General features: G+C 41.4%; 1 protein-coding gene across 1 annotated transcript in view; it reads left to right on the forward strand.

Moving 5' to 3' along the window:
• Positions 1–3,071: 3,071 nt before the first annotated feature.
• Positions 3,072–25,567, forward strand: part of SKAP2 (src kinase associated phosphoprotein 2) — a 128,835-nt gene continuing 106,339 nt past the window's right edge. The window contains exons 1-3 of the mRNA XM_063128905.1: positions 3,072–3,151; positions 12,070–12,175; positions 17,441–17,466. Coding sequence (XP_062984975.1) covers positions 3,103–3,151; positions 12,070–12,175; positions 17,441–17,466 — 181 coding nt within the window. The 5' untranslated portion in view covers positions 3,072–3,102. The remainder of the gene's footprint in view (positions 3,152–12,069; positions 12,176–17,440; positions 17,467–25,567) is intronic.

Raw genomic sequence — 25,567 nt, forward strand, 5'->3', positions numbered from 1 at the left:
ACTCCAACCTATCCCTGGAACATAAGCAGCCTTCAGAGCCTTTGGAGGTAGAATAAGGGGTGGTGGAAGGAAACCTTGGGCTCTTGGGAAGTGCTGTCAGAGAAGCCACATACTTTACATGCAATCGTATGCATGTCACATCCCATCTGGAAAACTGTAACATGCTCTATGTGGGGCTGCCTTCAAAAAGTGTTAAGAAACTTGTCCAGAATGCTGCAGCCAGTCTATTGATGGCGCCGGCTACAGGGAACCCGAAACTCCCTTGTTACAGTAGCTTCACTGGTTACCAGTCATTTCCAAGCACAATTCAAAGTGCTAGTTATCACCTTTAAAGCTCTATACGGCTTGGGACAGGGCTATCTGAAAGCCTGCCTTCTCCCATACAAACCTAACAGAGGTGCATTTGGTGGTGACATGAGTGAAGGCCTTATCGGTGGGTGCTCCCAGGCTATGAAACTCCCTGATAAAGGCAGGCTAGGTTGGCCCTCTCTTTGCTCTTCTTTCACCAGCAGGCAAATAAGTTTTTGTTCAAGCAGGTCTTTGGCCTGTAAAATGGTCTGTTGTGTTGAGTACTGTTTTTTATTCTGTAATTTGGAGGTACATTTTAATTTTATATATCTTTAGCTGCATTGAGCACCATTTACTTGTTGGAAAGGCAGGATACAAAGACAATAAATGAAATAATAAACATTTACTCAGAAGTCATTCCCATCATATTCGATGGGACATATTCTCTAGTAGGTAATTTGTATAGGATTGCAGCCATAGCAACTTTGAACTGGAAATAAACTTTTGCCAAAATGGCAGTGGAGGTTGAGAAGACAGTATGGGCTGACAGTCACCACCTTCAACTTTAAGCCATCAGGCTCCATCAGGAGTGAAGGGAAGTAGTGCCACTATCAGCCCTATCTCCATCAGGCTTCCAGCTCCATCATCTATTGTCATGCAAATTTCCATTCTGTCAGGCTATACTAGAGGGAGGAAGAGAAGGGAAGCAGGGCCATATGCCATTGACTTTGTTGCACAACCACCAATGTTTGGCTCCTACTTTTCTTGAACTGTTTCCTTCCCAGTTGGTCCTTATAAGAGCTTTATAACTACGAACTAGTGCTGGAGTTTGGTTTTTCCTCTCCTTCCTCCCAATCTCTTTTCTTTTTGTGTCATGTCTTCTTAAGATTTTAAACCTGAGGGCAGGGACTCTCTTATTATTGAACTTTGTATGCTACTCTGTGGGCCTTTTTGGCTAAAGTGGGTGGGGATCCTTCAAACAGATAAAGGTCTAGCGGACAGTGCTAGAAATAGTGATCCCAGACCACTTCATAGCTCATTCATAGATAATGGGTAACTTTTGGCAAGTCAGTCCCCGCTCAGTTGATCTATTTTGTTTTGACTAGAATCCTCATCATACACCTTTACAAAGGAATATCGATACTGGTGTATGCATTTGTAAAGTTGATATGACCATGATGGTTGAAACAACAAATAAACATTACAAACATTGCATACTCAGGATGTCATAACATAACTAATCTGTGTTAAGTAGCTCTGAGTGTGCACTCTTAAGAATGTAAGGAAAAACAATAGTTTTGCTGGATCAGACCAAGATAAGTATAGGTCAACATTCTTTGCAAAAATCCTAGCAACAAGCAGGAGTTAAGTGGTCTCCTAGTGGACTGCTGTCTGTCTTCTGCTAGCCCCTGGATTAACAAAATTTTGAATGATTAATGCTACTTATGCCATCTCTATAGATGGTGCTTTACAAAGAATGAGAAAGTCCTTACCCCAAAAGACTTGCAATCTAAAAAAGAGACAAGAGAGGAAGGCAAGTCTGGGGCAAACAGGGGAAGAATATGCAATTATTTCAGCTACTCACACCTAGGCTATCACAGTACTTTGAGATTGTTGCAAAGAAAAATAATAATTTGCCTATTAAACAATCAAGATTAAAAAAAAATATCAAAATGCCCTAATATGTCATTCTTTAATAGCCTGTTACATGAATCAAGATAGCAAAATATAAACTAAAAATAAACAAGGGTGCCTTTAAACTGTCAGCCCTTAGAAGTAAAATTTGACACCACTAATAAGTCAGCTAAAGTTTTGGTTGTTCAATCTGATTAAAATTGGCTGCTTTTGCTCACCCACCCCAGACTCTTGTGTGCACATGTGAATAATGACAGAAAAATTCAAGGGTGGGTGGGAATAAGTGATAGGGCTTTTCGTTCCCACTCTACACGGCAAATGAAAACAGTTTTGTATTGTCATGTGTAAAACAGATTTTTAGCAATATTATGGGGATGGGAAGCAAAATTGCTATTTGTTAACAAATCAAGGGAAGAGAGAAAAATACAGTCTTCTAGCCCAAGTCCAGCTCTGCTGCCACCTCTTCACCCCAGGATTCTTTTCTCTATATCATTCTTGAACCCCTCCCCTCAACGTCTCTACTTAGACATAAGCCGTTCTGTTTGAGATAAGTGCGCAAGTGCAAGATGACTTCTTCCTCATTGGCTGCAATTTACAGTGGGAGGGTGCGGCTGATGCGGGGAAAAAACACGACACCAAACGGTAGGCAAGAGAGTGGGATGGGCTAACGAACAGATGTAGCCAATCAAAGCAGGAGCTTACACGCTCGGGTTCGAATCATTCTATCCAATAGGGGAAGCCCGTAGGTCGGAAACCGCCTTGGTGTTTAAGGCGCCATTTTTGATTTTGGAACGGAACTTGAAATTGATTGACGCCTGTGAAATGTTATGCCCTCATTAAAAATGGCGTCAGCGGAAAGCAGCGGGTCATGTGCCGGGAAGCTGCGCTGCTTAACGCTGTTAGCGCGGGGGTGCTAGGTCGGCTAGCAGCGCCTGTAACCATAGAGATAGGAAGTTTCTGCCTGAGAGAAGCGTACGACGGCGTTTGGAACGCACGCGCAGTACGACCTAATAGGCGGGGCAACCCGGAGAGAGCACGAAGAGGAGAAGCTCCGCCTCACAGCCTGTGGTTTTTTGACTGACTTCTCGGAGCCGGGCAAAGGGGCGTGGCTGTGCGGTTTCTCCCCCGCCCCAGTTCCTTGCTGAACAGCTGCTTACCGGCGCGACCACCTGGCTCATCATGCACGGTGTCCCCGCCGTCTCCGAGGAGATCAGCAACTTCCTTGCAGGTAAAGGTGGGAGGGATTCCCTGAAGGCTGCGACGGTGGTAGGCGTTTCTCCTGGGGCTGAGAACGGAGTGAATTCTTGGAGGAAGTGAGGCTCCATAAGAACAAGGGGTGGAGGGGAGATCTGGCAGGAGGTGGGGATGTGGCTTCGGAAGAGGCGATTGGGTGTGTGAGAGAGCGGGTGGGAGTGATAGGTGCTGTGTGTTTCCAGGGAAGTCGGGTGGAGAATATAAACTTGGGAATAATAATAATAATAATAATAATAATAATAATAATATAATTAGGATAAATAATAGCATAACTAGCAGAAGTTGGGGTGTCTGTAGGTAGCACTGTCACCAAGAAGTTTTGCTTTCAGGAATAGTTGGGATGCGTAGGAAGAAAAGGTGTGTGTGTGAGAGAGAGAAAGTTGGTGGTGAAAGAACAAAAATGATACCTATTTTTAAATTAAGTATATTGAGAAAGTGATTCTTCTAGAAATCTACTTTGGATCTCGTTCTCTTACAAGAACTTCCTCTACTTTGCATTGACTTTCATTAGATTTATTTATATATTCTGAAGTGCTGATAAGTGGAACTTTAAAATCACTGAAAGTGTTTACGAAGGAACAATTCAGAAAGTTACTTTAGAGGCAGTGAAGTGCTTGGATGTGTCCAGCAGGACTCCTGGCTTTGTTTGGAAGGATGGACTCCTGTTATTGATTTCTTTATTTATATCATTTCTTTGTGCCCAATACCTGAGGCTCTGTGTCTTTTTTTGTGTGGGGAAGTGTCCAAAGTTTAGACTTGAAGCTTCATCTTTTACCAAACAAGGAAAACCTTGTAAAGTTTTCATATTTGCTTATATTTTCATATCTGGAAGGATAGTTCTGTGTTTCGTTTCCTGTATACACAATACATACAAAGTCTTCTGGGCATTATTGAAACATTATTTGCATAGATTATCTTTGCAAACTATGTTCATCTTGCATGTGACTGACAACTTCCTCCACAGTTGCAGAAACTTCCCCCTCCAAACAACTTTCCCCCTCCTCTGCCAGTGATCTTGTTTTGCTTTTCTGATTATGTTTATGTTAACACTTTGGCTGCAAACCTATGCCCAATTACTGAGGAGCAAGCCCTATTGCACTCAATGTGACTTTTGAGTAGATATATATAGCATCACACGGTTCACCATGCTTAAATTCTGTCACAGTGAAGATTTTTTTAAATAACCCCCCCCCCCCCCCGACTAGCCTTGTAAACACCTTAATTTAAGGTTAATTAATTTATTGCAGCATGGCTCTCACAAGGAAGAACTAACTTATTAAAAGTGCAGTTCTATATATGTCCAATCAAAAGTAAGAACCATTGACTTCAATGGAACTTACTCTCCAGTGAGTGAGTTCAGATTGCAGTTTAAATATGCTTGAAGTAGCCAGTGAATGAGTTGATACATATACGAGTCTGAGGTCTGGGTAATCTATTTTACAAGGTGAGAATAAAAGATAAAAGAATACAGCTTTTAATCTCAGGTGCTTTGAAAACAAACTCTGAGACAGTGATTATATTTTTAAAGAAACCACATCCAGTAGATACCTGGTGTCTTGACCTATTAAAATCTTAGCTAACAGCTATTCTGCAGGTTAAAAGTCTGTCAGATATTTTTAAAATTTCTTTCAACTTCTGGAAAATGCTCAAGGTCTGACTGTCAGCTTTCTGAATTGTGTGGAAACCACCAAGAATACCTCTCTAGGTGCCTTTTGTATACAAACAGAAATAGTCAGAAGGTATTTACAGCTGATTTTAAGAGCTTATGGCTGCAACCCTAAATTCATTTGTTTGGCAGTAAGCTTCATTGAAATCATTGGGACTTATTTCTGACTTGTCATAGGATTGCACTATATCATAGGACATAGGGAGCTGAGTTAACTTCTGCCCAGTTTTCTTTGAGCAGAGTGTTACAATCTCTTTTTGGGATTTCTGTTCTCTGCATGCTGAGACAGTGTAAATTCAGGAGACTTTGGATGAAAAGGAGGGAAAGATCACTGTCTAGCATTGTGATGATTAGCATCTGTTCTGGCCTTTCTTTGTATTGCTACTGACTATGGTCTTATTTACATGACTATTGAACCAAAGGTCTAATAATTAATTTCTCATTGATGAACCAGAAGTTGCAATAAGCTAAGAGGTGCTACTGAGAAGTGACTGCAACAAGCCTTTAGTCCAGTTTGTTCTTTGGCTAATGTTTTTAATAGCATTTTATACTCTTTATACTATAATACTATTTTATACTCTTTCTGAATGGTAGGTTGCTGGTTTGTTGTATCAGATTTGTCCTTCACTTGTTCAGTGGTAGCAATGTGATGGATCTGTGTGTATGGATCCTGATTTAAAGTGGATATGAGAAAGGTGATGGGGAAAGAGTGGTAAATGTTAGGAAAGGTGACATGGTCATCCAGTGAAGCAATTGCAATAAGAAATGATATTTTAAGGAAGGGGAGACTGTACCACACACAGCATAGCAAAAGCTATGAAGTACAGCAAAAGCTACAAAAGTAGGAGTGAATGAAGTTACGTCTTATTGGCTATAGTAAGAGGATGAGTGTCTGTCTCTTTAACTCACAGAATACCATTAGCACACCACTACAAAAATATTTTGGGAACCACTGGATTGAATTGAGTGGCTTCATTGTATTGATGGAACTGCTTTCAACAGCCGAACCAGGAGGCCTCAATTCCAGTTTCAACACCCACCCACCCCAATCTGTTCTGAAGAGCTGAGAAACCATCTAGATTAAATTTTTGGGCAGCCCAGAGGCAGGGTGGATAAAAATCATTTTTTAAGAAAATATATATTAAAAAATTGCAATTTTTTATTTAAATTGGATTTTTTTTGATCTGGTTGTAAATATTAAGATTATACCAGCAAGAATGAGTCTTTGGTAACTCTGAGTTGTGTAAAATATAGCGAGGAAGAGTGCACTTTTTTGGGGGGGGGGGAGTCACATGATTAAATCGAGTCTTTCTGAGTAGTGATTTAAATCAAATTGATTAAATCAAATCCACCCAGCCCAGAGGGCTGCAGCAGATAGAGAAAAGTGAGAAAGTCTTGATGCACTAGCAGACTTCCACTAGGATAATGTTGGCTTTAACCCATTGGCTTTATAAAACTTTTCCTGGTTACAAGGAATAATAGAATGATAAGCCAGAATCCTGGTTTATTGTGAATGAGCTGTGTGCCAGTGCACTAGCCTGTTTTCTCCTACATGGCTCCTCCTGCTAGCATGAGCCACTAAATTAAGCAGGAATTGAAAGCTTGCCATGTCATCTGAACTCTTTTATAAATCAGAATTCATAAATTGAGAACAGACCCTGGCTTGTAAAAGGAGCGTCAAGCTAGGAGCCATGCTAAGCTTTCAATTCCTAGTTAGTTTAGTGGTTCGATTGGTTCAGCCTCTTTGCTACCATTTGGCTTCTCCCGCCAACCTGAGTTAGGTTCCCTGGACTGGATGACATGGAAAGCTTTCAATTTCTGATTTGTTTAGCACAGAGGTAGGCAACACTTTTGGCCTGTGGGCACATTTGGCGAATTGAAAAATTGTCCTCCTGGGTATCACCACAGACTGGCTGCCTTGAGAAGCATTTCAAAGGACAAGTAGTCTCCCTAAAAGACTGAATACAATGCAGAGGTTCAGTCTGAGCCCCACATACTAAACAACTCCTTTCAACCCGAAGTCTTCATCACTAACAGAAACCTATTTCACAGGAATTCCAGCTGCTGGTAAGAAAATGTGTGTTTTTTTGTTTGTTTCTAAGTTGGAAGGATTAGGACATATCAAGAAAGGTGTCCAGGGGCTTTTATGGGAGGAGCCAAACAGGGCCGAATGGGCTACGTGGACTGGCACACAGCTTGTTCACATATTATACCATGTGAGTGTAGCCTATGATGGGGCAACTTCAATATGCTTTCTCCTGACTGTCTGTTGGAATTTCTCTGGAATTTCCAGAATTGATAAGACTTCCAAGGGAGGTTGTGGCTAACAGGATGACTTATAAGTGTCATCCTGTTTTGTACTGATCATCTAACTTAGTGTCCTTCCACACAAACCATAGATCTCATCAGGGAGAATCGTATTGCAGAAGAAACTGATATTATCTGCAAACCTGTTCCAAAGGCTAATACCCTTTGATTTCCGTGCAAACTCATGTGTAACTCTCCGATGGCGCTTAGAATTGCTTAAAACTTAGCTGAAGCATGCCTGCATATTGTGACCACAATCCACCAAAGAGTTGAGATCAATGATGTCCACTCTCAACTCTCTATTGTGTTGTGGCTATCCTCAATGGTTAGGTCCGAGATGTCCGATGCTTAATCTCCAGACATGTTCCAAACTTTTTGGGATGAGTAAACTTTGCAAAAAGTGTAGGTTAAAAAGATTGTGAATTATGAAGATGGATGATCTGTCTGACCCTATAAAGCTGATTTAGCTGCTGTGGAAAAAAGAATGGCAGCCGTCTTCTTTATTTCGCTTGGCTGTACTCTCAGTTAATGCAGTCCAAGGTAGACTATGATATTTTCTACATTTATTTCTCAGACATAAAGACTTAACTCTTATGGTGCCTCATTTCCAGTCGGAACATTACTAAAATGAATGTTCATCACAGAAGAATTCTGGCTAACTGAATAAGACATAATCATTATGCGGATATCATTTAAGCTGATTATCTTTGCAATTACCATATATTAAAAGAGTATTGAAATGAAACTAGATACATTGAAGTAAAAAAAGAGGAAGGGGGAGCTACTGACATTCTTGAAATAGCCTACAGTATTTGAAACATAGCTCAATTGTCCTTGCTATACATTTGAGAGTGAGTGTCATGTCTGTAATAAAAATGGGCTAGGCTATTTTTTTTTATATACTCCTCAATTACTATTTTTTTAATTAACACTGAGCCTGGTTGTCTTGTATTTCTGCTGGCTTTTCTTTCAGTTTTCTGTCAGGTGAATGGGTAGACCTGAGAGTATGAAACTTGGGTTTATGCTCTTTCGGGTCATTTTGTTGAAAACCAAATGATACTTATCCCAATGTCCAAGAGACAGGTGCCAAAATGTTACAATTGGTATTGTCATTCTGACCCCACACTTATGCAGTCTATTATGCAGAGTTTTCATAGTTTGTGAAATGGTTCTTTCTTGAGGGGAAGCTTTTGTACCCCCGCCTGTGCAAAGAAATAATTCTCGCATTAGGATCTTCTTCTTTAGAGTGTAATCTTAATGTAGGAAGGCTTTAGTTTCTGGCTGCCAAGGTAGCTCTACTCCCATTCACCAGTGTTAGCTGCTTTCTTTACACCCCTTGTTCTTATAAGTATGTGTTGCAGTTTTGCTGTTTGCCCTATTCTGCAAAAGCTAAAATACTTAGAGCTGGATGTTCAGAGTTATTTTAGGATGTTTCCACTCATGTTGCACTAAGCTTTGGCAACTTCCTACATCTGAGAACACTTCCAGTATATGAGCCTTAAAGGCTAACTCACAGGTTGAGAATTGGCCAATCAGGCAGTGAATTCAGTGTGCATTATTTAAAGCATTTTTATAGCACCGCCTCACCATTTCTGGCATCGAGGCGCTTTACAATACCATATAAAACAATTCCATTATAGCTGGCCTATCTAATTTTAGTCTGTAATTAAGTGAGTAATTGCCTAATTGTAGATGGAAAGTCTGTTCTTCATTCAGCTGACCAGTAGTGCTGCCTGGCCAGCTGTAATGCATATGGAACTTTAGAACGTTAGAAGAACCTTGCTGAATTAGACCCACCTAGTCCAGCGTCCTGCTTACAACATTGGTCAGCCAGATGCTTCTGAGAAGGCAAACAAGGAGGCCATGAAATAACAAGGAAGTTTGTTCCCCGGCAGCTGGTCTTCAGAAGTATATTCCCTGTGAATATGGATGTTCCATTTAGGTATTGATAGACCTCTCCTCCATGAATTTACCTACTGTATTTCTTCGATTGTAAAACACCATCGATTGTAAAACGCACACTAATTTCAGTACCACCAGCAGAAAAAAAGCTTTGATTCTAAGAATAATATTCGCACCCGCGATTCTAAGATGCACCCCATTTTTAGAAATGTTTATATGGGAAAAAAGTGTGTCTTAGAATCGAAGAAATACGGTAGTTTTTTAAAAAATGCCACCTGTGCCAGTGACCTTCACTTTATCCTTGAGCAGAGGATTCCCTAAGTCATCTTTCTCCAACCTGATGCTGTCTAGATGTTTTGGACTATAACACTCAACATTCCTGAGCATGGGCCATGCATGCTGGCTAGGGCTGATGGGAGTTGACATCCAACATTTTAGAGGCTGGGGAAGGCTGCCCTAAGTTAATGGTGTGTTGTATGAGACAGTATTTCCTTTTATCTGTTTTGAACCTACTGACACTGGACAGTATCCAACTGTGTCATTCCATTAGCGCGAATGACTTGCACGTGTTGTGCAACCCACTCCGTTGTGCAGGGTGTTGTGCAACTGCTTTCACGTGTTGTGCAACTGGATGCACAAGTGTAATGGGCAACTGCTTATACAACAGAAAGATTCAGTGGAGCTCCACTAATGCTATTTGAGTTTGCGAAATGTCGTAATTGGATACTGCCCACTATGTTATTAGTCACTCCAAGTTCTAGTACTCAGCACAAGAGAGAAATCTCTTTACATCCAATCTCTCAATACCATGCACAATTTTATAAACATCTAACCAGTCCTCCATTAATAATTGTTGTTATTTTCCTGCTCTTAAAAAGTCTCAAATGTTTTAGTTTTTCCTTTTATGGAAGCTATACCTTGTCCTACCCTTTGCTGTTGGATCATATTGGTTTTACTTTCCTGTAGCTTTTTCAGCTGCATGATATCCTTTTTAAGCTGGGATGACCAGATGTTGTACACAGAATTCTAAATAAAGCTGCATTATAGATTCATATAAAAGCTACTATAAGAAGATACAGAGAGCCTTGAGGATCAGACCAAAGGTGTTGCTATTCCAGCATCCCACAGCGGCCAACAAGATGTCCTCAACAGCAGACCATGAGGAAAGCAGCCCTCTCTTGCTGTACTTGCCTATCAAGTGGAATAAAGAAGCATGTTGCATCTGAACCTGGAGGTAGCATAGCCATCATCACAAGTAGAAATTGATTACTTTTCCTTCCTTGAAATCCACCCCCTGATGTCATTCGACACACAGAAAGCTGGCAGGGACTCCCCTGCCCCCCACCAATTTAGCTGCCAATTTAGCTTCTAAACTCTTCCTAGAAGCATAGAATAGTAGAGTTGGAAGGGGCCTATAAGGCCATTGAGTCCAACTCCCTGCTCATTGCAGGAATCTACTTTAAAGCATACCTGACAGATGGCTGTCCAGCTGCCTCTTGAATGTCTCTAGTGTGGGAGAGGCCACAACCTCCCTAGGTAATTTGTTCTATTGTCAAGCTGCTCTAACAGGAAGTTTTTCCTGACGTCCTGCCAGAATCTGGCTTCCTGTAACTTGAGCCCATTATTCCGTGTCTTGCACTCTGGGAGGATCGAGAAGAGATCCTGGCCCTCCTCTGTGTGACAACCTTTCAAGTATTTGAAGAGTGTTAACATGTCTCCCCTCAATCTTCTCTTCTTCAGACTAAACATGCCCAATTCTTTCGGTCTCTTCTCATAGGGCTTTGTTTCCAGACCCCTGATCATCCTCGTTGCCCTCCTTTGAACACGCTCCAGTGTTCCCTTTAAACAATACTCACCTACCCAGAAGATCCACTGTGGTGCTCTGGCTGCGGGAAGATGGAAAGAATTAGATCTGATCTGAATGGGATAAATAAGGATTTCACCTTCAGCTCAGATTTTAATCTCAGCCAGAGATGTATTTAGGAGGCTTGTAAGCTCAGTGAGCTTTGCCAGCTTCTCTAGTCTTCTTTTCTACCTTTGCTACCTCTCACTGTTCACCTGATTCCAGAACTGTGCCTGATATGCTGACAGCTGCTCATCTATTTCAAGAGTCCCTCTCTCTTCCGCTGAGGTTGTTGGGGGACCTTATGTTTCGCTGTCACTGCTTATTTGTTCCATTTGACATGGAAACGTACATGTATTTCATTGTCATATATTTTCTCACATGCTTACTAGGGACAATCACCTGAAAAATATTAATTGCAACTATGAAGAAATTGCCCCGCTTGTGTGATATTATATTTGTAACTGTCATCCATTCACTGTCAATAATGAACTTACAAAGTGGAATATTTGTAGTGGAAAAAGAAAGCAATGGATTTTTTTCCTGAAAAATGTTCCATTTAGGAACATTTTCTGCCCTATGTCTCTGACTATGGTATCAGATCTTCTTCCAGAGGGTGATTCTGCTGCCACCATTGAGGTTCTGATCAGTTTAACAAACATAAGGCTTTCAACATACAAGGTTCCAAGACTGTTGTCAATTTAACTTAGAGGAAAATATTGTATGTATGCGGTCATGTTTGAGAATGGGCTTTTGTTAATGAAAGTGCCAAATGATGTTTGATCTTGTGGCAATCATGTATGCATTAAAGAAGTTTATTGTCTTCTAGATTTTATTTCTCAAGTAATGGTGTGTGTATATATATTTTACACACTTTGACAGTTTATTAAAACTTGTTGGATTTTTGTTCATTTAATGATGGCAAATGTCAAAACAGCATTTGCTGTGCTAAGCATAAGCACAGCAGTGAACAAATCTATCCAATTTAGAGTTTGAAATATCTTTCAATTATATTATGCCTAGGACTGATAAAGTAACTCTATTAGATAGTTTGGCTATTATTGCCTTATGAAAAAAGCCATAATAGAGGTATTTATCTTCTGAAAATTATCATTTCTCCTTTGGACTCATCTGTTTCTTTTTCCCCACCCCCTTCTATTCTTTCATGATTTAGATGTTGACACATTTATATCTGATACCCTAAAAGGAGAAAATTTATCCAAAAGAGCAAAGGAAAAGAGGGATGCTCTGATTAGGAAAATAAAAGACATCAAGTCCAAGTAAGTAATTATGTCCATATGTGGTGTATTTAATACAGAAAGTGAGTTATCTTGGCAACAAACCTGTGATGTAAGGTCACTATTAATATTTGCATTTTACAGATGGAAAAACTGAAGCTGAAAAATAGCCATTACGGTCACCCAAAGGCCCATTAAATCATAGGTTTATCACAGGGGTTGCCCATCAGTGCCCCTGTGGCCAAGCTTCCAGTCTCCTTTGGACCTCACCACTCTTGCATTCTTCTCTTCCTCCCATCCATAGATGCAAGCGGCCTGACATTCTGCTTCCTCCCTTCCTCTCCTTTCATACTTTGCCATCTAACTTCCTCCTCTTCCCTACTTCCTCCCCTTCACCTCTTCGAGAGCCTTTCTGAAACATGGCTTGACGAAGGGTCCTTGGAGATGGGGGGGGGGGCTTTCCCCCTCAACCTTTTGGTTTTGGGCAGAGGATCCTTTTCCCCACCTCCATAGGCTTTAATAGAGGCAGGGAAAATGGTGCCCTGTCAAAAGCAGCTGGTGGGGGTGGGGGGAACCTGCCTCCCACAAAGGACCTTTGGGCAAGGAGAGCCCTTGATGGGTTTTGAACATTCCCCCCCTCAATCTGTTTCCTGGCAGGGCACCCTTTCCCCAGTTCCATTAAAGTCAATGGAGCGAGATTGTGCCATAGACTTTAGCAGAGGTGGGGACAAAAATCCCCTGCTAAAAACCAAGTGGAGCGTGTGGGAAAAGAAGATGGAGAATATGGGGAAGGGGGCGGGAATTGGGGGGGGGGAAATGACAATTATGCCCACAGGCCTGAAAAGGTTGCCTTTCCCTGGATTAGTGTTAGGAGAGCAAGACACAGCAGGCCTCCCTCTCCTCTTCTCCTCTAGTGTAGCTTTGTGAAGGTTGGAAGCTTCCTCTTTCATTTTAGATTACCTGCAGCTTTCGTTTTCATCTGGATCTGACAAACTGTGGTTTGTTTGAAGTTGTCTTGTTTCAAACAAACTGTAGTCAAGATTATCCAGTTTATCAGGTTTCGATGACACGGCAAACTCTGGTTATCCTAAAACAGAAACAAAAGCTTCTGAAATCCACAAAACTGCAGGAAGAGTCTAGGCATGTTCTTTTAACAATAAATGATAGTGTAGTGATATGTTTGAACCAGCTCTGCTAAGTCCCAAGTCCTTGTCATTTGCTGGGGAGGATATTTGTTACTGTTATGGCTGTGCGAGTGTCTCAGGGCTTTGAAAAATATAACTGGTGATAAAACTGCACAACCTTTCTCCCTTTTCCTTCCAGCAATGCCTGTTCTATTTTATGAGGTTAAAGTTAATTTTAAGACATTCTTTGGAAACTGTATCTTGTATGTTAGACTGCTGAAATAGCCTGACTTTAAAAAAAGAAAAGAAAAAAGCCCAACTTAAAAAAAAATAGCCTGACTTTAAAAAATAAAATAGCCTGACTTTAAAAAAATAAATAGCCTGACTTTAAAAAAATAAATAATAATAGCCCAACTTTAAAAAATAAATAGCCTGACTTTAAATAATAAAAACAGATGTCTTCAATAAATAAATAAAAATAGCCCAACTTTAAAAAGTGAATAAAATACCCCGACTTTTAAATAAATAAAAATAGCCAGATTTAAAAACAAAAACAGCCTGACTTTAGGGAAAAAACAGCCCCACTTAAAAAATAATAATAACCTGATTTTAAAAAATGCCGAAGTCTGCATTAACTTTGAAATAACCAGACTACTACTTCTGCTTCTTTTTAAAAAAGGGGGAAAGTCCTTGTCCTTTCTCCTTCTAAGTAAACATGGACAAGATATGGCTTGATTTTCCACTGTAAATGACTAGTAGGATGGGTGTAGCGGCTAACATGTGGCTAGGAAATGTTTAGTTAAGTCATGCAAAAACATCTTCAACCAACAAATGTTCGGCAATAATGCTCAAGATTGTCTGCTAATTAGATCTGCTTCTGTAGAAGATCTACCTGCTTGAAAGGAAAGAAAAAAATATTGTTCCAATTTTCCATTTTGATGAATAATATGTGAATAGAATTTCTGTCCTTGTTAAGTCCATTTGAGGGAAATTTTTGGGCTTGATGTGGACTGCGATTGATACATGGCTTAGGTTGGCTGCAACCATCTTGGCTTTTTGAAAACACCCCATCGATTTTTGTTTGAATAAAAACAGAGATGAGACATCTAGTCTTCATTGTTGTGGGGGCCAGAGAGGGAGGGGGAATTTGATAGTAATCTTCCTTTAAATTTCCTTATGAGGACAGGCTGAAGGAACTTGGGATGTTCAGTCTGGAGAAAAGAAGATGGAGGGGAGACATGTTGCAGGGAAGATGGTCAAGGACTATTTTCCATGGTCACAGAAATTGGGACCCGAAATAATGGCTAAAAGTTACAACTACCTAGATTCCAATTAAATATAAGGAAAACCTTCCTGACAGTAAGATCTGTACAACAGTGGAATAATCTACCTTTGGAGGTTGTGGGTTCTCCATCTCTAGAGGTTTTTTAAAAGAGACTGGACAGCCACCTCTCCTGGATGGTTTAATTGGTTTTCCTGCACATTGCAGAGGGTTGGACTAATTTTTGTGAACCGCCCAGAGAGCTCTGGCTATTGGGTGGTTATTAATAAATAAATTATTAATAAATAAATAAATAAATAAATGTTCCTTGTCCATTCCAACTCAACAATTCTATGATTCTATGACTGATGGCAGGCAGGCAGTGTTTTCTCACTTCGAGCCTGGGGATCTATTTTCCTTACACCTCCAATGTTCAGTGTAGGAGGCCAGCAGTCTGGACTGAGTAGCCTGCTCAGGTCCAGTCAGCTGTGTGGGCTTGTAGGGGCCAGCATGTACTAAAGCATCCAACACATCTGAGATATGCAGATTGAAATGGCTGGATTGGGGTCCCCAAACTCTGAAATTAGGAATGCTACCACTCTCACTTATGCAACCTAGACAGATTATTTACTTCGCAAGGGTGGGCTTGTCAATGTGCCCATCCTTGGTTTCCTGAAGATTGAAGTTTTGTAGAAGAATGGAGTGAAATTTCTCTGGTCATTATGTGACCAGGTAGGCCTTTAGAAGGCACTTGCTCTTCATCTTGTCTAACTGTTCTCATGCACTAGTTCACACATGCAAACCTTGCTTTTTAGATCTATGCAGGCATTTGCCTGCTTGTGTGTAGGGCAAAAATATTGAGGGGATGTGGGTTAGGTTTAGGGTTCTGTCCCCATGTGCTTGGCTGTCCATTAAGACTTTTGAAGGTTGATCACATACATCTGTAAAGGGCTCTGTAAGCTATAATGTGCTTACAGAGCACTTGACAGACCTGTGTGCTCAACAGGAAAAGGCCTAGAGGGGTTTCTACATGAGGCTTTTAACCTGCACTTTTACCATGGCTTCTGTTTCTGGATTCTTTGCAGAATTAAGATTGGCTTCTTTAAATGTGCTTTTCCTGTTCCCCCCCCCCCCCCTTCCTTTCCATATGTTCCGTTACTCAATTACTAGGTAGAACTGTGGAATTGACGAATTGTGCAATGGGACTAGGTTTATTTAATACTATTCAGAAAAAAAATGCCAGACTTTCCTTGTTAGGAAACCCCCCCGCAATAATGGTTACAAAGCATGGGAGAGGTCCTTGAAGATTATGACATTATGTAAAAGACCTGCAACCTATCTTGAGTGAGGAATCGCTAGCGCACAATAAAAGCCTCAGGTAGAAAGGCTCTAACTCACAGTTGGGAGCACAGGGAGGTTGAGGATGGGGCTTATGGGCATGCCCACATTTCCCTACACACACGCCTACTGGCTCCACTAAATTGTTTATGCACAGATATGGCTGCCTGGAGAAATGGTAGTGTGAACCAGGCATTAGACACAGGTAGCTGCAGTCATTCCCGTGAGTGTGATTGTTCACTATTACCCTTTGCTGCTTGTCATGAGAAGTTTGTATACACATTATACCTACAAAGGAGAACTGCCTCTGCCTGATGTCTTGCAACCACTGCAACATTTAGCACTGGAAAGGTGGACTTACTGCTTATCACACACAGCCCTGGTGCCTCCAGATGTTCTAGAGTACAGCTCCCAGCATTCCTGACCAATGCCCATGCTGGCTGGGGCTGCTGGGAATTGAAATCCAAACCATCTGGAGGGCATCAGTTCAGGGAAGGCTGGTTAATCATGTGAGCAGTTTTCAGGCCAGAGCCAGCTTCCTTGAGGAGTGCCGTGAGGCCATGGAGATGCCCTATATAACAACAAACTCACGATTTGTTTCTACATGTTGCATATTGGCCACAGGGACAAGGTTCTTCTATCGGGGGGGGGGGGGTTCTTCTGGATGGGATGCCCTTGCATCCAGGCTGTGTGCCAGGGGTGTCGAATCTCTTTCAACCTGAGGGCGGAATTCAATTTTGGTGAAGTTGCTGGGTGCCACATTCCAGCAATGGGTAGGGCTGAAAGCCAAAGGGGGCAGGATGACGGTAGAATGGGTGGGTTCAAAATACCAAAAATGCCAGTTTACTTTAGCTTAAATCTCTTACTGCCAGTAATTAAGCCTTAGGAGAGACATTTCAACCTTTTAGAATGAGGGAAGAATGTTCAAACGCTGGGCAACCACCAGACAACCAGTTTTTTGGGGGGGAAAAGGGCCCCCAGGAGAGGGTGTGTGGCCATTTGAGTGAGCTGGATTTTGCCCCCAGATGGGCGGGCGTCCTGCTCAATACCAATGCTCCTTTTGACCTTGTTCTCTGCTCATGTGAGCAGCTCCGAGTAGTTTGTGTTCCTGCTTTGTTCTTCCCTTGTATTTCATCCATTTTACTGAACTTGCACCTTCATTCTTTCATACAGAGCAATGTTGCCAGGTTTAAACTTCATTGAGCTCCTTCTTCATTGGATTCATATAAAATGTTACCTAATCTTTCTTATCTGTCAATATGCATTGTGCAGAGCTGCACTTAAACAGTTTTCCAAATTAATATATTGATCTTTTCAAGTTGGAGCTCATGTGCATCCTAACCAGATACAGATGAAGTTTGCTCACTATGGACGTGTAAATGTTAACCTCATGAAAGGCGTCTTTAAAACTTGGAATAGATTCCCTTTATAGTCTCAATATGTGTTAACATATTAAAGTGCCTTTGATTGGTTTTCAGTTCAGCTTTTGTGGTTGTTGCTATTTTAAAAATTAAAAAAGCATGCTGCCATCTTAAGATTTACATTATCTTCTCTTTCCCACCCACCCCACTTCCTCTTCTGCAGCTACCCTCAAGAATTTCCCGAAAGAGGTAAGGATGTGACTTCCCATTTGTATGTGGCTTAAATATTTTTCTCAATGGTAGACTTTCCAAGTAGTAATAGATTTATTAACTCAAATGTGAATTTAAAATCCCCCCAAATTCAAGTGTCCAGACTGTGTGCCTATTGACTCTCTCATGGCTGAGAGTGCTAGCTCCCCCTGCTGGAAGAAAAAGTGGATAGCTTTCTCTTTTTTTCTGTCCTGGTAAGTTTTTGTATTTAAAAAAATAAAAAAGACGCTGCACATCAAAAATGAACCGAATCCACTGCAGATTTAATAACTGGATTATTTGCCTTAACAGTGCATTAAGAAAAGCTTTCTAACATGAACCGCCAATGAAGTACGCTTCAGCATAAACTGAATGTGTCCAAAATAGAAATTACTTACTAAGTATACGTTTGTGAAATGGTCCATACATTTTGCAGCATGTATGAAAGGCTAAATAATATAGATTTCAAGCCTCTGCTTGAAATCTATATTTCAATCTGCATCTGAAAACGGAGTAAACAAGAGGATTCGCTTTCTGCTTTTGCCAGTATTGTGCTTTGTCTTCCGAGTTTACCATATGGAAACAAGATCTGAAATGCTGTAATGGGAAACTGAAATGCGGTTTGCATATCAGCTTCTAGTGGGTATATTGAAGTAGACCTTTATAGTCTTATTAAAAGCAGGCGGATACAGTGGCCTGTTCTGAAGCTGAACCTGGAATGGCCCTTATTTTCATGATGCTAATTTGTGAGGTCATGACCTGCAGCCTGTGAATGCTGGTATGAGGGTCACAGTATGAGGTCAAAAAAGCATATGTGAAACTACAGTAGGTTCTCTCTCCTTCACCCACCCACCCGTCCCTTTCTGTAGGGTGTGCAGGAGATAGTAAAATGTATTTATTTCAATTAAAGCTTTCAGTAGGGAAACTTTTCAGGACAGTTCACAAATAAAAAAATTGCTGCGATTGGTGCCAGCCAATGTCTCAAAAATAAACCGTGGTCAGTGTTTTGTATTTATGTGTCTTAAAGTTACTTTCAGTCCTTTGTGTAGTGATAATAATGACTGGATTTGGAAACAAAAGGATGAAAACACTAGTATTTCCCAATTTTACTATTTAGTAAAATTCCATTTTGACTTGTTCAGAGCAGAGCAAATAAATAATTTGATCTGTTATCGAATAAATGCTAATGAACAACTCCTTAAAATTATTGCACAAACTGATCTTAGTCCAAGGCAACTAACAGGAGTTCTGCATGAAAGGTAGACCTTGAAGTTTGTTTTCTAAATAGCAGGCTGCAATGCAGGCCCTTTATACCCAAGATGCACTGTCCAGCTAGGGGCACTATTTGTATGTGAATGTAGATGGACCATGTGTGTGAATGTAGGTTTCTGGACGTATCTTCTGGGTTGGGTGGGAACTCCATGTACAACAAGGTCCTACACACACACACACACACACACACACACACACACACACACACACACTTCCTTCTGATCCAGCAGCTGAGGTTGTGTGCAGGGATGCCTTCAAAGGGAACATTCAGGTGATCAGTTTTGGTGGAAGGAGAGCAGGCAAGTGAGTTTGTTTTCCCTTCGCTTCCCTTGTCTGCAGGTCTCTCAAGACATTGGGAGGCTCAGGAAATGAATTGTCATTGCCCCCGCCCCCCCGGCCAATTCCTTCTCGTCTCAGTTGAAATATGCTGTTTGTCAATGCAGATGTAGACTTCTCCATGTGTGTGGCCCTGACCAGTTGTTCTCCCTCTGCCCCCAGCTTGATTCCTTGGAAAACAGCTGATTTGTGGGATTTAATTTTTACAAAAAATGACTTGGAACATGATGCACTGGCTTTCTTGCTTCTGTTCCATTGCATTGGCGCATAAGGGAATATAAAAACAACTTGGGCTGCTTGGTGCGCATGTGCCTATAACCAAAATTGGCTATTTATTTTGTAGCAAAAAAAAAAAACATTTTCACATTCATCTGCATTCAAATCTAAATGTACTCTTTAGGACTGGGCATCTAGAGTCTGGACAGCTATTTATATTCGTTCTGATTCTGTCTTGTCCTGTTCCCTGGATCTGTGATTCTTAGCATTAGTATGTGAGGCAGATATGCTCTATATATTTCAGTCCTATCTTAATGGCTGAAATAGGTGATACACAAAAGGAGGTGCCTGAATAGTTTCCTGATCAAAATCACATAAACTGGCTGCTTTCCCACCTATGGGAGAAAAGATGTGGTGTCCTTATATCTTTCTCCCTGTTGGGTGGGGGTGGGGGTGGAAATCAGCTTCGGCTGGGCAATCTTGATTTGATTTGAAAAATTGCTGGAGAAAAAAGGGTTAAGCACCACCCTCTGCCAGTTGCAATCCAATTCACCTGCAGCCTTTTCTGTAACTATTGGAAGATGGTTCACATACCTCCTGCATATCCTCTAGTTTGGCATGAAGACTGTCTTGCTGATTAGTTACATGTTGATTTACTTTATGGGAACACAACTTTTTGCCCCTGTGGACCAAATCAGGAGTCTGCTCAGGTGCCAGGGTCCCCTTCTCTCTCTCTCTCTCTCTCCCCCCCCCACCCCAAATAGTACCCCCCTCCACCAACAGGGCTTTCCCTTGGTAGCACTAGCAAGGAAATCAGGGACGGGCATTCCTTGCTAGCCCATTCTTGCACTTGCATGGATTCACACCCACATATGTTCACATTCTTCCCCCTGACACACACTCCCTCTCCCCCTGACATTTATGCGCAGACAGTCTTCTCCCACCTATCACATACATACTTGCACTCCCCCCCACCCTCCAAGCAGGTGCTGGCAAGGGACATCTAAGGCTTTCCCTGGCTACCGCTACAAAGGGATACAATTCCCCTATTTATTATATTACATCCCTTATTTTATTACAAAATGTATACACTGCTCCATAGCTGAAACAGATTCCAGAGCGGTTAAAACACTAAAAGATACACAAATTAAAAGATCATTATTATACTTAAAAACACAGAATGCCAATAAAAAATGTGGCTGTTAGTCAAGGAATTCTTCCTGAAATAGGAGGTACTGAAACAACACAGTGTTGGTGCCTGCCTGACCTCCATGAGCAGAGAGTTCCACAGAAAGGGACGAAGGTGCTATCCTGGTCCTGGTCCCAAGTCTCTGATCTCCCAGGAGAGAAGGGAAGTCTTTTCCTTGCTGGGGCTAGTGCTAACAAGGGACATTCTGAGCAGGGGGTGGGGCTCCCCATGGCTCTGTGGGCCTCACTGGAAATGGTCAACGGTTGTTGGTTATGTTTCCCTACATGAGTTATTTTTCTGCATATGTCCGCTCCCTATGAAGTTCATATCCCATTATCTGGAAGCACTAGGTGAACATTGGGGAAGAGGATGTAGCTCATGTAAGGCACTTGCTTTGCATGCAGAAGGACTCAGGTGAACAGGATAAAGCAACGGGGCTGCAAGAAACTCTTCTGCTTGAAGCCTTATAGAGCTGCTGCCAAGCAGAATAGCTAATACTGGCCTGGATTGGCCAATGGTCAGACTCTATATAAGACCGCTTTGTATGTTCATATATAATCACTGATAGCTAAAGGGTAGTCACATACTTTTGTTGGTGGTAAGTGTATTACTCCTTGACTTCAAAGTTGGTGCTACCCATTTTCATGAAACATGCATGTTTCTTATGAGAGGCAAAGCTGTCAGGAGCAAGAAGTTCTCCTCCTGCTCCACCGAAAAGAGAGCATAGCTATTATTCCCAGATAATGACCTGTTTTGCTTTACATGACAGCCCACCATGGATTAATTTACTCATGGTGTCTGTTGTGTCATGGACTAGCAGGTGCCATTTTTGCAGGTCGCATGAGGCTTACTGTCTAGCTATGGTTTGCCATGGCTTGTCATGTCATGCAAACCCAGGTGACAGGGGTTGCTTGAGGGTTAGACAACCCTCGAATAATCCTAAAACAAGCCAAATGCTATTTGAGGGATGTTTAACTTTCGGACAACCCCTGCCACCTAAGGTCACGCAACACAGCAAGCCTGCTGTTTGCAGTAATCTCTCACGATGCAACAGCCCCTGCAGATAAATTAAGGCATGGCGAGTGTTCTGTTGTACAAAGCAGGTCAGTATAGCTATCAGATTAGAACTATCCCCCCGCCCCTGCACACAAAATGGAATTGTGTGAAACCAGGAATTAAAGCAGAAATGTATACACACGTGCCCCTTATCTAATAAATATACATGCAGCATGGTAAATTGGCTAACAGCACTGGCGGAGTCATTTTTGAAGCTGGAAGAACGAGTACCTTTTTTTCCAATGGAATGTGGTGTAACGAAAGCCGAAGAGGCTAAAGCCAGCTGTGCATTCTTTGCGAAGAATTTTGAGCAATTTCATTCCCAGACCATCATTGCCGAGACACTGTATTGGAATGCTGTACGTGTGTCTAGGGATTTCGGGGCCTCCCAGTAGCAACAGTTTGTTTCAAAAATATTGACTGAAAAATACGTTGATGAGTGTTTTATTGCAGGATTTTGTAGCAGGAGGCAAATATTGGCAACATTTCTGATGATAAAGCAATTGTTGTGGAGAGGACGGGTGAGAAAGCTTTGTGTTAGAAAATTATATAAGGAACTATAAAATATTAATTCCTTGATATTCAACTGATGCAAAGTCAATCTGCAATCTTTATTGCGGTAACTAGGAATTAAAGGGTAACCTCCATTCATAATGGATTTAAGTGTCTAGCTTCCCGTATTAGCACAAAACCATTATCCGCTAGGATCAATAAGCAAATACATACTATATCTGAAAAGATGTTGTCTAATAAAGAAGGGTCAGGTGCTGCGTGTTGTATTGCAAGCAACTTAAAATATTCTATCGAAACATAAGTGACTAAATTGCGGAAGAAAGAAATTAGGAACGGTATATTTTTTCCGGTAACCATTAACTGTGTTTAATTAATGAAAGTGAAAAAAATGGGGGGGAAAAGTTCTAGGATAAATCAAAGGTTGTTCTGGGGAAACCATATTAATGAGCATTAGCCTCTTAATTATCCTCCTGGCTACGTTGCAGGGACACATTCATGCCTTTTCTTTGTGTAATAACTTTTTATAAAGAAGTATTTTTAAACTGATCATTAATTTTATGACTGGAGAAATGAGATGCAAAATTTATGCTGTTGTCATTGGCACAGGCTCAAGGCACCACTGACATTATGCATGATTATAATGGAATGGCTGCCCGCTAATGAGTCTATAGACATTTCGTTTGAACATGCCTTGCTTTTAGATGTCTGATTAGGCTGTAATGCTTTCAATTATGCCTGCAAATTGTATTGGATACATTTACCTGATGCTCATTGTTCTTTTTGTAGTTCAGCTTTCTATTACATAGATACCAATTGAACACGTTCCTTTATTGATTTCTCTCCCCCTCCCAGATATACTAGTAGACTCATGGCACCTGTCGAGGGGACAAAATTTGTGTATTAGGCTGCTCAACAGTGACTCCTCTGACTGAGTAGCGTTTATAGTTCCATGTATTATAAACTTGTAGTCTAGTTTTGGCCACTGGTCAAATATGTAAAATTGTTTTTGTTTTTTTTAGGTTAGTAAAAGTGGGCCTGTTCAAATGAAGTGTATTCCATATTTCATGACGCGGAGTTTCTGGCTCTTACAGGATCCTTTGTTTAATGCAAAAACTCTCTCCCTATAGATTTTTTTCCTTATTGCATGGAACAGTGTGCTAATATCTCAACACATGTTTGGTTTAGTTTAAGCATACAATATATCTTGTCTAAATCCTTTGAGGAGAAAGTAGCCCAGTTAATGTTGACCTTGAATGGACAACATTAGCAGATGTCTTTATGGTGGTTTTGAAGCCATTCTGCAAATCTGTGAGGTGTTAGGTTTCTATGACATAACTGGGGCCTACATATTCTCTGTGTAAAAAAGCAAACAAACTGCCAAACTGAAATTCTGTGGATCTCTATGTGCTGTCCAAATGAAGAACATAAGAAGAGCTCTGCTGGATCAGACCACAGGCTTATCTAGTCCAACTTTCTGTTCCCACGTTGGCCAACCTGATGCATCTGTGAAGCCCACACTCAGGGCATGAGGACAAGAGCCCTGTGCTACTGTTCTGCCACTTGTGGACTGTTGGAGTGCTGTGGACATAATATATCTTGACTTCAGTAAAGCTTTTGACAAAGTGCCTCATGATATTCTGATTAGCAAACTAGCTAAAAGTGGGCTAGATGGAACAACTATTAGGTGGATCTACAGTTGGCTATGGAATTGGACTATAGTGCTTATCAATGGTACATTCTCAAACTGGGGGAACGTAATGAGCAGGGTATCATAGTGCTCAGTCCTGGGCCCAATATTCTTCAACATTTTTATTAATGACTTGGATGAGGAGGTGCTGGGAATACTTATCAAATTTGCAGATGACACAAAATTGGGTGGGATAGCTAATACTTTGGAAGACAGAAATAAAGTTCAAAGTGATCTTGATAGTCTGGCGCGCTGGGCTGAAAACAGAATAAATTTAGTAGAGATAAATGCCAAGTTCTACACCTAGGAAAAAGAAACCAAGTGCACATTTACAACGTGGGGGATACTTGGCTCAGCAATACTACAAACAAGAAAGATCTTGGAATTGCTGTAGATCACAAGCTGAATATGAGCCAACAGTGTGATGTGGCTGCAAAAAAAGCAAATGCTATTTTGGGCTGCATTAATAGAAGTACAGCTTCCAAATTGTACAAGGTACTGGATCCCCTTTATTTGGCACTAGTTAAGCCTCATCTTGAGTACCACACTTCAAGAAGGATGCAGACAAGCTGGAGGGGATTCAGTGGAGGGCAACGAGGATGATCAGGGTTCTGGAAACAAAGCCCTGTGGGGAGAGACTGAAAGAACTGGGCATGTTTAGCTTTGAGAAGAGAAGACTGAGGGAATACATGACAGCACTTTTCAAGTACTTGAAATGATACCACACAGAGGAGGGTCAGGATTTCTTCTTGATCATCCCAGATTGTAGGGCACAGAATAATAATGGGCTTAAGTTAAATGAAGCCAGATTCCAGCTGACATCAAGAAAAACGTCCTGACTGTTAGAACAGTATGACAATGGAACCAATTACCTAGGGAGATGGACAACTATCTGTCAGGTATGCTTTAATGTGGATTCCTGCATTGAGCAGGGGGTGGACTCAATGGCCTTATAGGCCACTTGCAACTATACTGTGATCCCCAGCATACTGCCACTGAACATAGAGGTACTGTGTAGCTATAATGTAAGCAAATGTGCATGATTTTTCATACTTTCTCTGTTCATGCTAGTCCTGGGGAGAGTTTGGGAGTTCTAGAGGGCATTAAAGCCCTCTCCTCTGACCATGGTCAGTGTTGGTAAGTGCCTTCTTTGGCTACATAAGATCTTGCCACATTCCTCCAAACACATCTGTGAAGCTGTAAATGCTAGAAAACTGCTTCCCTCCCATTTTTAATAAAAACTGAATGCTACAGCGAAGACCCCATTCTGTGGCTGTGCTGTTCTATGGAATTGTGGTACATGAACAACTTGAGTTATATGAGTTATAATGCGGCTTTTTCTGACTGCTTACAAAGGGGAATGGTGCAAGTTTTTAATCCTACTTAAGAGGAATTTCTTGTTCTGTGCCAGGGCCAGAGTCAGCATCTTAGATGCTTGTGCAGATGCCAGGGACCTGCTTAAATTCCTTTCCTGCCTTTAGCAGATTGGGCAGCAGCAGGTGCCTGGAAATGCCACCATTTAAATTTCCCACAATGCCCCCAACCTAACATCTTTCTGCATTTCATGACCCATGGTTCTGGTTCACACTCCTCATGGGGAGAAGCCTCTGAGCCCACAGAAGAGGATGTGGGCTCAGAAACAGACACCAATGCCCCTGGGACCAGTCTCCCTATTGCTGGAGGAAGCCATCCTCCGGTTCTGAGGACTCTGGTTCTGAATCCAGTACCACATACCAGTTGCTTCTGTACTGCTGCAGACAAAGGCTTCAAAAGTAAGCATGGCTCCTTTACATGAGAAGTCCTCATGCAGCGTGAAGGAGAAGTTAGCAGCC

This window comes from Elgaria multicarinata, chromosome 1 (genome assembly GCF_023053635.1).
Source record: "Elgaria multicarinata webbii isolate HBS135686 ecotype San Diego chromosome 1, rElgMul1.1.pri, whole genome shotgun sequence".
Taxonomy (NCBI): Eukaryota; Metazoa; Chordata; class Lepidosauria; order Squamata; family Anguidae; genus Elgaria; species Elgaria multicarinata.